The 14,649-nt window shown below is 45.1% G+C and overlaps 1 protein-coding gene across 5 annotated transcripts in view; it reads right to left on the reverse strand.

Moving 5' to 3' along the window:
• Positions 1-14,649, reverse strand: part of LOC115141049 (semaphorin-6D-like) — a 131,126-nt gene that overhangs the window by 23,331 nt on the left and 93,146 nt on the right. For all 5 annotated transcript variants that reach the window (XM_029679636.2, XM_029679638.2, XM_029679639.2 and 2 more), the window contains 13 exons: positions 13,038-13,152; positions 12,602-12,659; positions 10,935-10,991; positions 10,423-10,524; positions 8,256-8,346; positions 7,867-7,989; positions 7,472-7,560; positions 6,503-6,720; positions 4,839-4,970; positions 4,489-4,644; positions 3,498-3,671; positions 3,017-3,154; positions 612-689 (listed from right to left, as the gene is read on the reverse strand). In XM_029679636.2, the coding sequence (XP_029535496.1) occupies positions 612-689; positions 3,017-3,154; positions 3,498-3,671; positions 4,489-4,644; positions 4,839-4,970; positions 6,503-6,720; positions 7,472-7,560; positions 7,867-7,989; positions 8,256-8,346; positions 10,423-10,524; positions 10,935-10,991; positions 12,602-12,659; positions 13,038-13,152 (1,531 nt within the window). The remainder of the gene's footprint in view (positions 1-611; positions 690-3,016; positions 3,155-3,497; positions 3,672-4,488; positions 4,645-4,838; positions 4,971-6,502; positions 6,721-7,471; positions 7,561-7,866; positions 7,990-8,255; positions 8,347-10,422; positions 10,525-10,934; positions 10,992-12,601; positions 12,660-13,037; positions 13,153-14,649) is intronic.

Here is a 14,649-nt window from a genome sequence, read left to right on the forward strand (position 1 = left end):
GCTTGGTGCTGACGCTGAGCCAGTCGATAGCTCTAAGTGTCAAATGGCTTCCTTCCAGTTCATCAGAATGGATCAGTAAATTACATTGAGGTCATTTTGATCGATGCCTTTCAGTCCCACCCCAAGTGACGCACGGCCCCTCCAAGCGGGTATCTGGGGTTTTATTTCCGAGTGATTGCAGACGTGATGTATGTCTGCCACATAGAAATAAACAAGATGGATGCTCGTCCTATATGTGAAATGGAGCCGACAGACCAATGTTTTTACTGGAATTTAGAGGCCGTATTCATCACGTTGACAATCTGGGCAAGTCAAACTCCAGATTAGGTATCGATTATTGAAAGCATACAAGGAAGTAGATTGCAGAGTACTATGAAGTTACTGCTACTTCCTTCATTTACTGTATGTTTCATGCAAGGTCATGTCTATGGCCATTTGATGATGATAAATTGTCAGTAATGTAAAAAATTTCTGATCGAAGACTCAACACTAATATTTGACACATAACAAGGAGTAGGGGCTAGGGATGGGTTTGGTACTTGGCCTCTTAACCTGCTGTCATATAATTGGCTGCGTGGTGGGGTGGTCCTTACGCAACATCTGTGACTCACCTGAATCTGGGCACCACTGTGACACAGCTCCCAGTCCTCTGCCACACGCAGTAAGGGTCCCTCGAGGACAGACAGCTCCTGTGAGACAGACAGACAGTCAGAGTTCGGTGTGTGGACACTATCAAAAAGTAAGAGACCAAATACATATTTTAATGAAGACTCTTTTGTGAGGAATGACCTGAAGTGACATGTGATATCTATTCACCTAACAACACCCCCATATTCTGGAGTGTCTCATTAACATCACAGGCCACAGTCACAGTCAAAGTAAAACAGATCAGGCAAGGGTGTCATTTTACCACACAGAAAAAACCTGCCATTTCAATTTTTCAACTGCAGAGTGAGCCTAGCTTGTAACTCTCCTATCTAGGAGCTCAGAAAGAGGCAGAGATGAATATGAGAGATGGTCAACGTAGTGTGACTGGCTGTTGGTCTGTGAGGCTGCAGACAGCAGTGTTTGGTGAGAGCCCCCTGGGTGTCTGGAGCCCCCTGGGTGTCTGGAGCCCCCTGGGTGTCTGGAGCCCCCTGGGTGTCTGGAGCCCCCTGGGTGTCTGGAGCCCCCTGGGTGTCTGGAGCCCCCTGGGTGTCTGGAGCCCCCTGGGTGTCTGGTAGCCAGAGGCAGTCTTGGACATGAACTCAGTGACACAGCCCAACTAACAGGCCAGTACATAGAAGATATGTCGGGAGCCAGAGATGAGGACTGAGAGTTAGGTCAGTCATGCTCAACATGGTTTACAACACAGAGGGTCGTGTAGAGCGGGAGAGTGGAGGAGTCTCCACCAGACCGGCATTGACAACATGTCAGAGTTAAAAGGTAATGACCCCTATCTCTAGGGGTGACTTGAAGCATTCCTGCCGGCTCCTTTTCTCTGTGCCTGTCAGGACATGATGAAGACACAGGTGTTCCTCTCACCTATGGATCACTAGAGCTGTGTATATCTCTATAGCTGTGTATGGAACCACTCATTAGAAAATGTCTATCTGGAAGGAAGGTCCACCATGTCTAATCGCTCTTCTCTCAATGGTGTAAATTCACGATGTCTCCTTCCTACCTCTGGCTTGTCAGTTTTGCTGTCTTACTGTTCTTTACTGAGAATATCACCCCGGGTCTGTGGGGTTACACCTAGCACTGAGGCAAAACAGTTGCAAATGTGACAACATTTTGTAACTGTGCTTTAATAACTATAAAGGGGGGAAATGAAAATGTTATGAACATTGTGTGGGTCAGAGGGTTGAGACTTTCACACAACTTTTGATATCCCTTTGCCATCTTTTTCACTAAATCTCTTTTCTCTATATATTTCATTCAACGTGTTTCTGCTGTCTGAATCATATCCATTTGGCTGAAACCTAATAGAAACAGCAGCTGCAGCGAGAAGTGAGAGATAGAAAAACCGTTTTGCTTTGTGCCAAGATAGAGGCTACAGTAAGGTAGAGAGACAGACCAAACCAACCAAACCTAATTTGGAGGCAGACAGATGGGGAGAGTGTGGAGAGGAGGATATAGGCCTGACACCTGACCCCTGCAAAGCATCATAGGGCTTAAGGGGCCCCTTATCCCTGGTTGAGGTGCGCTGGGCTGTTTCGAAGTGATCCAGCGATGGAGGGGCTTTAAGCCCTCTAAAGTGAGACAGGCCCTATCCTTCTCCTCGTCGTCGCATTGAAACCCTGGACGTGGGTTGGCCTGCAGCCAATCAGCTGGTTCCAATTTGTGCGTAAATGCTGTTGAGCACTTCTCTAAGGCTCACAATGAGGGTTTAGCATGCTACGTCCCTGTATCAAATTTAATACAAATGTTTTTCTCTGGGGATTGGGTAGAGGCGGGGGGGGGGGGACATTCCTCCACAACCCCAAAATAGGACAAGATTGTTGAGTATACTAGCTCGGACAAAACATCCCTGACAAAACAAATCCCCTCCAGCAGTTGCTCTGACTGCAAGGAAGTCCTTTTCACTGCCCTCATAGCAACATCGGCTTCTAAACCCTTAGTGATTCATATTGTGAATATAGTCTGTTGCATACAGCATATTCACAATTTGACATAAACGATAGCAGCAACATTTTATTATTTAGATTTATTTCACCTTTATTTAACCAGGTAGGTCAGTTGAAAACAAGTTCTCATTTACAACTGCGACCTGGCCAAGATAAAGCAAAGCAGTGTGACAAAAACAACACAGATTTACACATGGTATTAACAAACGTACAGTCAATAACACAATAGAGACATGATTGATTGTATGTCACACATGTGTAACTTCACATCACCATAGCAGCACTGGGGGAAGGAAGCCTTTATAGCGGCAAACGCATGAAAACTGGAATTCCACAGCAATATTAACACACACTTGGCAACTGTTAACAGTGCAGTACTAGCTGTATATAATGGACGGGGTATCACTCACTTCTTGCAGGAGCCGTAGTCATTGCAGCGGCTCAGAGGTACTCGGACCACACAGCTGGAGAAGGCCACAAACAGGGCGTGATGTTCCCTGTCCAGCTCCAATCCCAGAACCCGTCTGTCCTCTCCGCGGACGTTACATCTAGGAAAGGGGAAACGACAAACACGTCTCATTATTTCCGAAATTTATGCTGATGGATGGCGACATCTACAGCACCCTGGGAGACTGTATGCAAATGAGAGTGGAGTTGAAAAGCTGTTCAGGACACGTACTAACAGCACCACAATGCATATCACTGTCTTATTACAGTGGACTCTGCTTGGAAGCATCACATACAATATTCATCATCTTACAGTGGTCAAAAAAATGACTTCTGTTTGTTGCTGAACCAATAAAAGTGAACATTATGAGAGGAGTGCACTATATTATAAAACAGATCGTTTGCATCATGTAGATGAAGAAGAACGGAGAAAGGGAGGCTGACTTGGTGGGGTTGTAGACATCGATGTCCTCCAGTAGCTGTGTGCTGAAGGAGGCGTTGAGCTGGGTGCTGGCCAGGATCTTCAATACCCTGCCGTCCTCGCTCCCCAGGAACAGCACCGTGTGGTTCTTATAGGGCCCAGCGGACGTATCCACTGCTAGCTGGGTCAACTTGAACCTGGGTGGACACAACAACAGGGTTGTGGTTCGGGGTTAACATGATGATACCTCCGAAGAGACAAAGCATCTGCATTTAAAGATTATCGTCGGAGTGTGTGCATGCAAAGTGACAACACTGTGTAAGAATACGCAGGACACTATTGTAAGTAAAACCACTGTACAGCTGCTCTCAACTTTCCTTCAGTCCCACACAAGTTGATGACATGTTGTTTACTCAGAACATCACACTGACTGGCACTACGCTAGCTAAATGACTCAACAACGTGAGGTATTCATCGTTACAGTTCTGTTGTTCAGCTCGTCTCGGGAGAGTTCTGAAGCAGATGTGACGTTTGGAGGCAGATGTGAGACAGACAGCGTGCCTTCCCTCCGCTGTGTGAAGACGCCTGGTTGTCTGTCAGACTGGCTCGGCTTTACCATGTAAGTCACAGCAGGGGACCGAGCTAGGTGGCTGTCTGACAGCCCTCTGACACCCATTCTACATTCAGCACCACTACATGGCTGGGCTTCTAATGAGCCACTGGCGCTATTTCCTGTGTTAGTCTGGTAGACCACACCCGGACGGTGTCTTTCATTGATGTGCTTTTCAGCTTTTCACAGACCCCTTCCGGTTGGATCTATAATTTTGGGGAGGCCCTATCCTTTTTGGGTCTATCTTTGATGTGGTGTTATGGAAGGCCTCATCCTGACTGCGTTAAACTTTTATATTTAATGGGCTTTTCATGTTGAGACAAGGGACCAAGTTTTCTACCCATCAATTTTCCTTTTTATCTATCCATCTTTCATCCCTCCATCCACCCTGTTGCTGTAGCTACCTGCTGGTTGTGCGTGTGAAGTAGGGCCGGTGGTTGACGGAGGGAACAGCCTCGTCCATCAGGGGGTGGTTCTTGATGAAGGTCAGGGTGTCGTCGGGGAAGGTCGTGGACGACTTGTAGGCAGCAGCAGAGCCGTCGCCGGCACAGCAGCCTGGTCTGTGAGACCGAGAGGAGGGGCAGAAGTTAGTCAGTGGAGTTTCAAAGTCAGTGGGCTAGATTTACTAAGCATTCACGCTGAGGGAATATGATATTGTAGATGCAAACTTTTGTTGACAGTGTTTACACTGGAATAAAGTAAATATGTCTGGACGGAGGCTGTCAAAGTTCCCACTCACATGTGTTGGTCTTACCTGGGTTTGGGTACCTGCTCCTCAGGCACGGGTGTCCAGGCTGACTCACTGTTCCTCTGCTCCTTGAACTTCCCGTTGAAAGCCTTCTCAATGTCGTCCATGTAGAATGCACATACTGCTGAGCCTGTGATACTGATGAGGAAAACAACAGAGACATCTGTCATGGCCAGCACCCACCTGTAACACGCGCTTCAGCAGGTATATCTCTCCCCCAAAACCAATTCTTTCTTTGGCCGCCTCTCCTTCCAGTTCTCTGCTGCCAATGACTGGAACGAACTACAAAAATCTCTGAAACTGGAAACACTTATCTCCCTCACTAGCTTTAAGCACCAGCTGTCAGAGCAGCTCACAGATTACTGCACCTGTACATAGCCCATCTATAATTTAGCCCAAACAACTACCTCTTCCCCTACTGTATTTATTTATTTTGCTCCTTTGCACCCCATTATTTTTATTTCTACTTTGCACATTCTTCAACTGCAAATCTACCATTCCAGTGTTTTACTTGCTATATTGTATTTACTTCACCACCATGGCCTTTTTTTGCCTTTACCTCCCTTATCTCATTTGCTCACATCGTATATAGACTTATTTTCCTACTGTATTATTGACTGTATGTTTGTTTTACTCTATGTGTGTAACTCTATGTTGTTGTATGTGTCGAACTGCTTTGCTTTATCTTGGCCAGGTCGCAATTGTAAATTAGAACTTGTTCTCAACTTGCTTACCTGGTTAAATTAAGGTGAAATAAAAAACATTTAAAAAAATGGGAAAGGCCCATATTAACCCAGGTTATAATGGATTGTATAACTATAAAAACATTCAAGACTGCTGCCCAAGGTTGTAAAGGACATTAAACAACAATCTTATAAATTAGTCTTTTAAAAAGATACAATATCAAGGGGTAGGATTTTGCAAATGTGAGCATTATCTTCTGTGAAAGCATTTGGCAGTTTTTTTATTTATATTTTCTATAAAAAGAGGTACAGTAAAACCTCATTATACTCGTTGTATGAGTATGTACTGTATATCTGTATGTTGCTGCCTGGTACTGTGACTGACCTGTGTAGTGAAGACCCCCAGCACGGCTGGTACTGTGACTGACCTGTTGGCCTGTGTAGTGAAGACCCCCAGCACGGCTGGTACTGTGACTGACCTGTTGGCCTGTGTAGTGAAGACCCCCAGCACGGCTGGTACTGTGACTGACCTGTTGGCCTGTGTAGTGAAGACCCCAGCACGGCTGGTACTGTGACTGACCTGTTGGCCTGTGTAGTGAAGACCCCCAGCACGGCTAGTACTGTGACTGACCTGTTGGCCTGTGTAGTGAAGACCCCCAGCACGGCTGGTACTGTGACTGACCTGTTGGCCTGTGTAGTGAAGACCCCCAGCACGGCTGGTACTGTGACTGACCTGTTGGCCTGTGTAGTGAAGACCCCCAGCACGGCTGGTACTGTGACTGACCTGTTGGCCTGTGTAGTGAAGACCCCCAGCACGGCTGGTACTGTGACTGACCTGTTGGCCTGTGTAGTGAAGACCCCAGCACGGCTGGTACTGTGACTGACCTGTAGGCCTGTGTAGTGAAGACCCCCAGCACGGCTGGTACTGTGACTGACCTGTTGGCCTGTGTAGTGAAGACCCCCAGCACGGCTGGTACTGTGACTGACCTGTTGGCCTGTGTAGTGAAGACCCCCAGCACGGCTGGTCTGTGATTGATCTGCAGCACGTTGGTCAGCGACTGCAGAACGTCAAAGTAGAAGAAGGAATCGCCCGGCACCGAGCAGTTGAGCCGCGCTTTGAGGAACGATGTCCAGTAACGCTCTAGAACCCTGGGAGAACCTCCGTTGTCGTTCTTACATACACGAGCCACTCTGGAGAACACAACCTGATTGGGGGGGAGGGTTAGATGAATATCTTTATAGGATTTTTCCACAGAATTTAATTCCTTTTGTGTTCATTCAGTAACATAACACAGTGTCATGACATGACATTGTTTCACATTTGACATTACATTGCAGCCTATCCAATACAATCCAACGTTATTGTCCATATGTTACAACAGAAGAAGTTTTGTGTTCTCTACCCCTCCAGACAGCACATATCACACATACAGTTGAAACAAGGGGGGATTCTACTAAACAATATGGAATTGTTTTAAGGTCATACGAAGGATCATTTATCTATTTGATTTTGAATTTTAAGACACCTTGAAGTATCAAAGAAATATACACAAAAATTATTTGGTGAAAAATTGAATTTGGCTTACTGCTATTAGCCCATACAAATGCATTGAATAACAGATTCTCTACATGGAACAACAGATAGTCCCCCCAAAAATATCAAAAAGGAAGTTTATTTTGAAGTGTCTGTCCTTTATCTGAGGGGGATAAAAAACATCAGGAAACTATTACGTTTAAAAGAAAAATGTATTCGACCCCTTCACTTTTTTCCACATTTTGTTACGTTACGGCCTTATTCTAAAATGGGTTAAATAAAAAATCCTCATCAATCTACACACAATACCCCATAATGAAAAAGCCGAAAACAGTTTCTGAATTTTTATCAATTTAAAAAAATAAAAAATAAGATATATTATTTACATAAATATTCAGACCCTTGAATTACAACTGTCGTACCTTGCCAAGTGTGGTGTACTCCACAGCAATCTCACTGAAGAAGAAGTACACATAGTTCCCGTACTCAATGGCATGGAGGAAATGAGGCTCTGAGGAGACAAAAGGGAGAAATATGAAACAGTAGAACTGACTGTACTACTTGGTATTCACAATAATAATGCATTAGGCAGTCAGTGTTTTGGTAGGAAACATCACTCAAGTGGATACCACACATTGATTTAGAATGAAATACCACTCTAATATGTAATGTACTGCATACAAATATTTCATGATACGTGGCAATGCAAAACTGAGAAGAATTCAGAAGGAAGATTCAGGAAGATTGAGGAAGATTGAGGAAGGTAAATTCACAAGTTGTTTCAAATTAAGACCTGAGGCCAAAGCCAGGTGCTCACCTCGTAGCCATTTGGAGTCGTACTTCACGGTACGAAGCACCGGGCTGCTCTCTCCCAGACTACGGTAAATTACCGCATCACTCGCCAGGAAGTCTGTCATGGTGGCCGAGTAGAAATCACCACCTGAAAGGAACAAAATAACTGATTTAAGAAAGGCGTGCTTTTAAAAAAAATAAACACAATTGCAGCGAAGACTAGAAACCCATGCCTCCCAATGTGTATTTTCATCTCTTGGCTACATTTCATGTAGGGGCTGTGCTGCTCTCAATAACACTGTGTGAACTATGTCTAAATGTCACTGGCAAATTGGCAAGATCGAGGGCAAGTTTACTGATCAAGTTGCTGCCCCCAGCTGACATGTCTCTCTGTCTCTGTCCAGAGCAACTCACCAGCGAAGAGGCCGACGTTGGATTGGCGAGACTCAAAGGGACAGCGGGCCTGACCCACCACCTCCTCACCATCCTGTTCCAGTGTGGACATCTGGGAGAGAGAGGGACGAAAGAGAAGAGGGGACGAAAGAGAGGGAAGAGGGTACTTCATAAAGCTATTTATAAGAGTGTAACTAAAAATAAATACTCCACGGAGCTTATATTGAAAAACCTCAACTAAAATAACTAGGTCATTGTTTGCAGTTGTTAAGTTTAATATTTCCCCCTTACTGAAAAATCGATTCAGTCCAAACTTGAGTATTGTTCTGTTTTATACCAGGTTAGCTTTACGGCTAACTGCCGACCCCTTAAAGTCATGGACAGAATGAGCCTCTAGTCAATCCTGATGAATAAATAGGAACACGTGTCATAAAGATACCTTTTATTTAGTACGTTTTACACTGCATTGTAACAACAGTGAAGTCAAAAGGTCAGGAGTAACACTCCTGTCAGCCTGCTCTATGGCTGCTACTCTGGCAGCACTGTGAGGAGACAGTATCTCCTAACCACAGATCTTTAGCAGCTATTCCTGCCCCACCGTTAACAAGGTCGTAAACCTCGGCTCAGACAATACGTGTGAATCCCGCTGGGGTGGGGGGAGGGAGGGGCAGAATGCGACCCGGAGGAGAGGTCATTCTCGGCAGCTCCAGCACACCAGCCTTCACAAACACACACAGTGACAGCCGTCAACATGTGTGTTTATATTTAATGCTGTGTCATTGCTCAGTGTTCCCTACACTCTCCAAGTGAGACATCCACCAATGCTACTGTGGCTATTAGTTATATCTCTGATATGTCTGCTTAACCATGGTTCTGGGGCTTCAATACAGTGTGATTTAGACTAGAGGCTACAGGTTTTCACTTCCTGGTCTAACTACCACCTGGTCACACAACCTCTGTCTTTGATCCAGCTGGCTCATTGGGCAGAGTGTTTTGTGGCGATCAATTTACATGGAAAATGCACTCTGTGCAAAATAAAACATCTTCCACCCGTCCACACCGATAATCCAATCCCCTTCACCCTAACAGACCCGCTCCTGACCCCACTGCCCTTCTCAGTCTTTCCAAGGAATGCTGCAGACAGATTGCATGATATGATTTCCACTTCAGCACACTATTCCCAGTTCTCCGGGTAGTCATCGCTCCTGGTTTTTCCGAGCCGGGAGGGAGGGGGACAGGGAGAGGAATTTGTTCTGGATAAAGTGTAAATCAACGCCTTCCATTGGGAGTCTATGGCGGAAAAGGTAAATCCTCTGCAGTGGTCTGTATGGATTTAGCCAGCTCCCCATTGGACTTCTCAGACTGTAGACGTTACGTCCCCTCTTCCAAAAAACACACCGTGAATCACTGCCCAGAACCGTGATGTCATCTCAGCTCAACCAGACTTCTTTTGTATTGGTAGACATCCTGGGGAGTATGAGTCCATCTACGCACCATGGTCTCGATTAACGTATCGCTATTTTCCTTTGTATGTTTCCACTTAGCCGAGATCTCGCTCTTGCACACTTTGGGTTGTTAATCATTTGAGCAGTCAGATAGCCATAGAGACTAGGTGGCGTGAGTTCTTTTGGAACTAAAGTAGTGGCTCTCCTGGGATTCTGACTCCAGTTTTCAGGCAAGTTTTGTTCTCTCTCCCTCCCTCTCTTTCCCCCACTCTGTCCCTCGGAGGATGACATGATCTCAAATCTGCGGTTGCAGTTTATTCCTCAGATGTGTAAATAAAGACAGTTATTATCATCCTGGATCTGTATTCAGTCAACAGACCGCTGCCAACCTTGGTTGAGTCAATGTGTTTCTCCATCAACATCCAGGATAGCAGCACTCCTTTGAAGTGTTTATGCAATCTGGAGCCCTATCTGTGCACGACAACGTTGATTTGATGATTTTATACTGTAGATAGTATTAAAAAGTTAGGAGAAAGTCAGTATGTCAACACCTGTAGGCATATGCTCTGAATGCAGCGCCCTTAACCGCTAAACCACCCCATGCTACGGAAAGGAGCACTTAGACATTGGTTCAACAATTTTTTAAACGAAGCTTATTTACCCCATCTGTTAGGTTTCAGAACAGTGCAGGGTATGGAGCTGGGGGCTTTAGATAGAAAGGTGACTGAGGTGTAGTGTCCTACCTTGTAGTTGCGGCAGGTGGGGTTAAATGCGTTGGTACCGCAGGCAAATAGCGTCTCGTCATTGCGTGGGACCAGAACTTTGATGTAGTTGTAGCACTCATCCTGTCAAAGGGAAACGGCTGAGTTTCAGAGGACGGCAATGTGACTACTGGCTGCTGGTGTTATCACCCCACATGCAGTGTCATTGCACAGCTTATTATGCACTGAATTGCATTTTGCTAAGTGTGCACACGCACACCCTCTCAGTCATACTTCTGTTCCTATTCTTGTCATTCCCATAATCCCTGTGCTGATCTCTATGGTTTCACTAGAGCTCTGGGAGGCTGACGCTGCTTGTGCCACAGACTGGTTCTGGAACTACAGATACCTGTGGTGCCGATTTTGATAAGCAATCTATGCTATTGTTAGTGCTACCCTCCCACATCAAATAACAGACAGTCGGAGAGCGAGAAACAGAGAGAGAAAAAGAAAGAAAGAAAGAAAGAAAGGGAGAGAGAGAGAGAGATACTCACGCTGTTCTTCCCCCTCACTGTGCATTTATCCACGTCCTTTGTCTTCCAAGTCAATTTCTGCAACACACAGACAACCAACTGTCAGAGCAAGAAAGAGACCCTTTTTTCACCCAGCCATTCAAATGCTATTAGGAGACAGCTGTGATGAAAAAGAAGCTTCTGACAAACAAACAATCAGACAGACAAACATCTGAAACACCTGAGGAGCCGTGTCTAACTTTGTCAGCGTGCAACTAAAGACTATTGTTCCTCTCTTACAACCCATCTCCCATACAATCCATCACAAGCCACCTGTACTTCTTAACAACAAGACATCTCTATGGATAATTCGACCAACAAGAAGATCAAGGACTCAGAAAGGAATCTGCAATGCATTCCTATGGGAAGTAGATTGCCCTGATACTAGCTATCTATGGTCCTCCTGGATGTCCTTATCTCCTAGCATTGACCCCCCGCTAGTGGAGTGAATAGGAAGAAATCCATCAACTTGTTAACAAGGTCGCCTGGTTGAAGGTGGTTTAATGCACTGCCCACCAGTGCAGGTCCACTGTTCCACTGCCAACTGACTGGAAGGGTGATTTACTGACCCCGCTGTCCTCCCTGCAGGAGCGCCAAACTCATCACCATGGGGCATGCTGGGAAATAAGATTTCTCCAAAGACTAAAGTGAAATCCCCCTTTTGGCTCAAGACTCAACCGCTACCCTTCTGGCCCTTAAAGTGGAGTGAAATATTTCCCCCAAGGCTCTTCTCACTTCCCTATTGAAGATCCAATATGATAGGATAAATAGGATAGACGTCAGCAATATGCTAATAGTTCCCCCTAGACCTCTGGCAGAGTGAGGTGGAGTTAGCTATTTATTGCTTATACCCATCCAGGCCTTTGAAATACAGTATCTCTGAGTGGGGGATCATGAAGGGTCTGGTGAGGAGACTGGGGATTAGAACTGAAACTGGGCCATAGAAAAGGAATAGATCCATGATGAAGCAGACCCTAGGTTTTTGATTATGACTCAGCCGCACACTAATGAGCTCACTGAGACCGATAAGAAGCATGGGAAAGTGAGAAAGCCAGGTTGGTAATATGGCTGATGACCAATGAACTATGTACTATGCAATGCACATATTCTTAGTTCTCCTAACTTCCTTTAAAATACATACTTTCCCTTCCGACAATTCTCTGCACTACACATCATTCCTCTCATGTATTTCCACTGCAATCATGTAGATCAATAACGTTAGATCTCATTGATGTTGAGTGGGTCCCTTATAGGGATGACTCATGCTGTAAATGAATCTAAATACGATAGGCACAAGCAAACACAAGCCTTAAAGTGATTTTTATTTAAGTGCAATCATGTTTGACAAATGCGATTCAGATGGGAGAGAGAGAGCACAGCACTTCAAAACCAGGAGTGCACGACATGACTATTCTATTGGATATCTGTCTGAAGTGAAATGGCTTCATATCTGCATGAATGAAGAGATTGGCTGAGTAAGAAGAAAACAACACAAATAAACTATATTTAAAAGATGAGCAGAAAAGTAGGAGCCATTGAACCACCAGTAATACTCTTATGTCCAGCCAGCTGCAATGATACACTAGTCTATGACCCATGAGGTCATAACTCATGTAAACAATGTGTTTGTAAGACAACATAAGGCTTACCTGTTCTGGGACGATCTGCTCAGAGGAGGCGCTGAGACTGACAGCAAACACATGATCCCTGTAAGAGGTCAAAGGTCAGAAAACATTTCAAGCAGTCTCCTCTCTGCCCTGAAACCCAATCCCACCACACCACACCACACCACACCCAAGCTGCCTGTTCTTAGCCTAAATTAGATTGATTAGGGTCAGTCACAAAGCTCATTAATGCAGGCTTATTGATGTAGAATGGCTTCTTGCTGAGCCTGAGGAACCTTTTAGATAATGAACCTACTGTATGACAATATGAACGTAACGGGAGCTATCCAATACGGTTGACTGATACAATGACATAAATAATACAAAGGGATTCAATGAAGAGCTGTCAATACAGGGATAATGTAAGGCAGTACAGTGCATTACAGTTAGGTGAACAATACTGAGAGGTGTGTTGACTGACCTGGCTGCGATGTAGAGCATGTGGTTGATCCGGAGCATCCTCTGGAAGTCCAGGCCCAGTCGTACTGTATCGTTGTCCGACATGAGGCCCTGGAAGCTTGGGTACAGGTAGGAGTCTGCATGGGGAGGGGGAAAGAGTAGCAAGCTCAGTTCAGTGACGGTGTTCATCTGGGGAAAACATCTCCATAACGACAAACCAGGCACTAAAGAAATCAAGTGTGTGAATCTGAAAATAGGGAGAATTCAAGCACAGAAATAGAGATTGTTTGAGTACAAGAGAGAGAGAGAGAGAGAAAATAGGTTGTTGACTTGATAAAAACCCTCTGATTGCAGTATGCGTTTCTCAGTTTCTATTTTGTATGCTTTTCCTTTGCCCCACATTTGCTGCAGATGCCCAGATTGCAATTTGTTTTAACTGTCAGGTGGTTGTTATTGTGGGCTATCCCATGACTCTATTCTGTGCTGCTAGAGATAATACACTTAACTGTGTAAAATAAGAGGGGGGAGCGGGAAGCATCGCCAGACCCTGAGTTTATCACAAGAGCTGGACAAAACCAAAACACTGCAACAACTGGGGCATGCTTAAACCACCTGACCAAGTACTAAAGCAAATGTGACTCCCTAAATCTTTCTCAGATTATTACCAATCCCACAAGGGATGACTCCAAACACCCAGAAAATGCAACTCTCCTCTATGTTATCCTCACAAATAATCCTGATAGGTAACAGTCTGGTGTTTTCTGTAATGACCTTAGTGATCACTGTTTTACAGCCTGTGTTCGTAATGGCTGCTCAGTGAAACGGACCTGTCCTGATTTGTCATAGACGCTTGCTAAAAACGTTAATGAGTAAGCCTTCCTTCATGAACTGGCCTCTGTAAAATGGTATAGAATCAGCTTGATCCCGCCCCCTCTGTCGAAGACACTTGGAACTTATTTTTTGATATTTTCAGTGGTATTATTAACAAACCAGCCCCTGGTTCAGCCCCTGGTTCGACCATGATCTTGCAGAGTTACTCCACCTCAAGAATTGCATTTGGCGAAAGGCTCGGCACACGCATACCCTGGCTGACTGGCTCTCGTTCAGGCAAATGAGAAATAAGTGCACTCAGGCTATCCGGAAGGCAAAAGTTAGTTACTTTAAGGAGCAGTTCTCTCTCTGTGGGTCTAACCACAAAAAGTTCTGGAAAAGGGTTAAAGACCTGGAGAATAAACCCTCCTCCTCACAGCTGCACATGTCCCTTCATGTTGATAATGTGGTTGTTACTGACAAGAAGCACATGGCTGAGCTCTTTAAATCACCACTTCATTAAGTCAGGATTCCTATTTGACTCAGCCATCTCCCACCCCTTCTCATGTGACTAGCCCTGATACTCCTCCCTTTTTTTCCCCTGCCCCGCTACAAAGTTTCTCCCTGCAGGCGGACACAAGGTGCTAAAGGAGCTCCTTAAAACCTCTTAAGCCTATGGCTTACTTTTTCGAACATTCTGTTAAAAATCGTGCAACATTTCAACGTCCTGCTACTCATGCCAGGAATATAGTATATGCATATGATTAGTATGTGTGGATAGAAAACACTCTGACGTTTCTAAAACTGGTTAAATCACGGCTGTG

This window comes from Oncorhynchus nerka, linkage group LG14 (genome assembly GCF_034236695.1).
Source record: "Oncorhynchus nerka isolate Pitt River linkage group LG14, Oner_Uvic_2.0, whole genome shotgun sequence".
In the NCBI taxonomy this organism is placed as follows: domain Eukaryota; kingdom Metazoa; phylum Chordata; class Actinopteri; order Salmoniformes; family Salmonidae; genus Oncorhynchus; species Oncorhynchus nerka.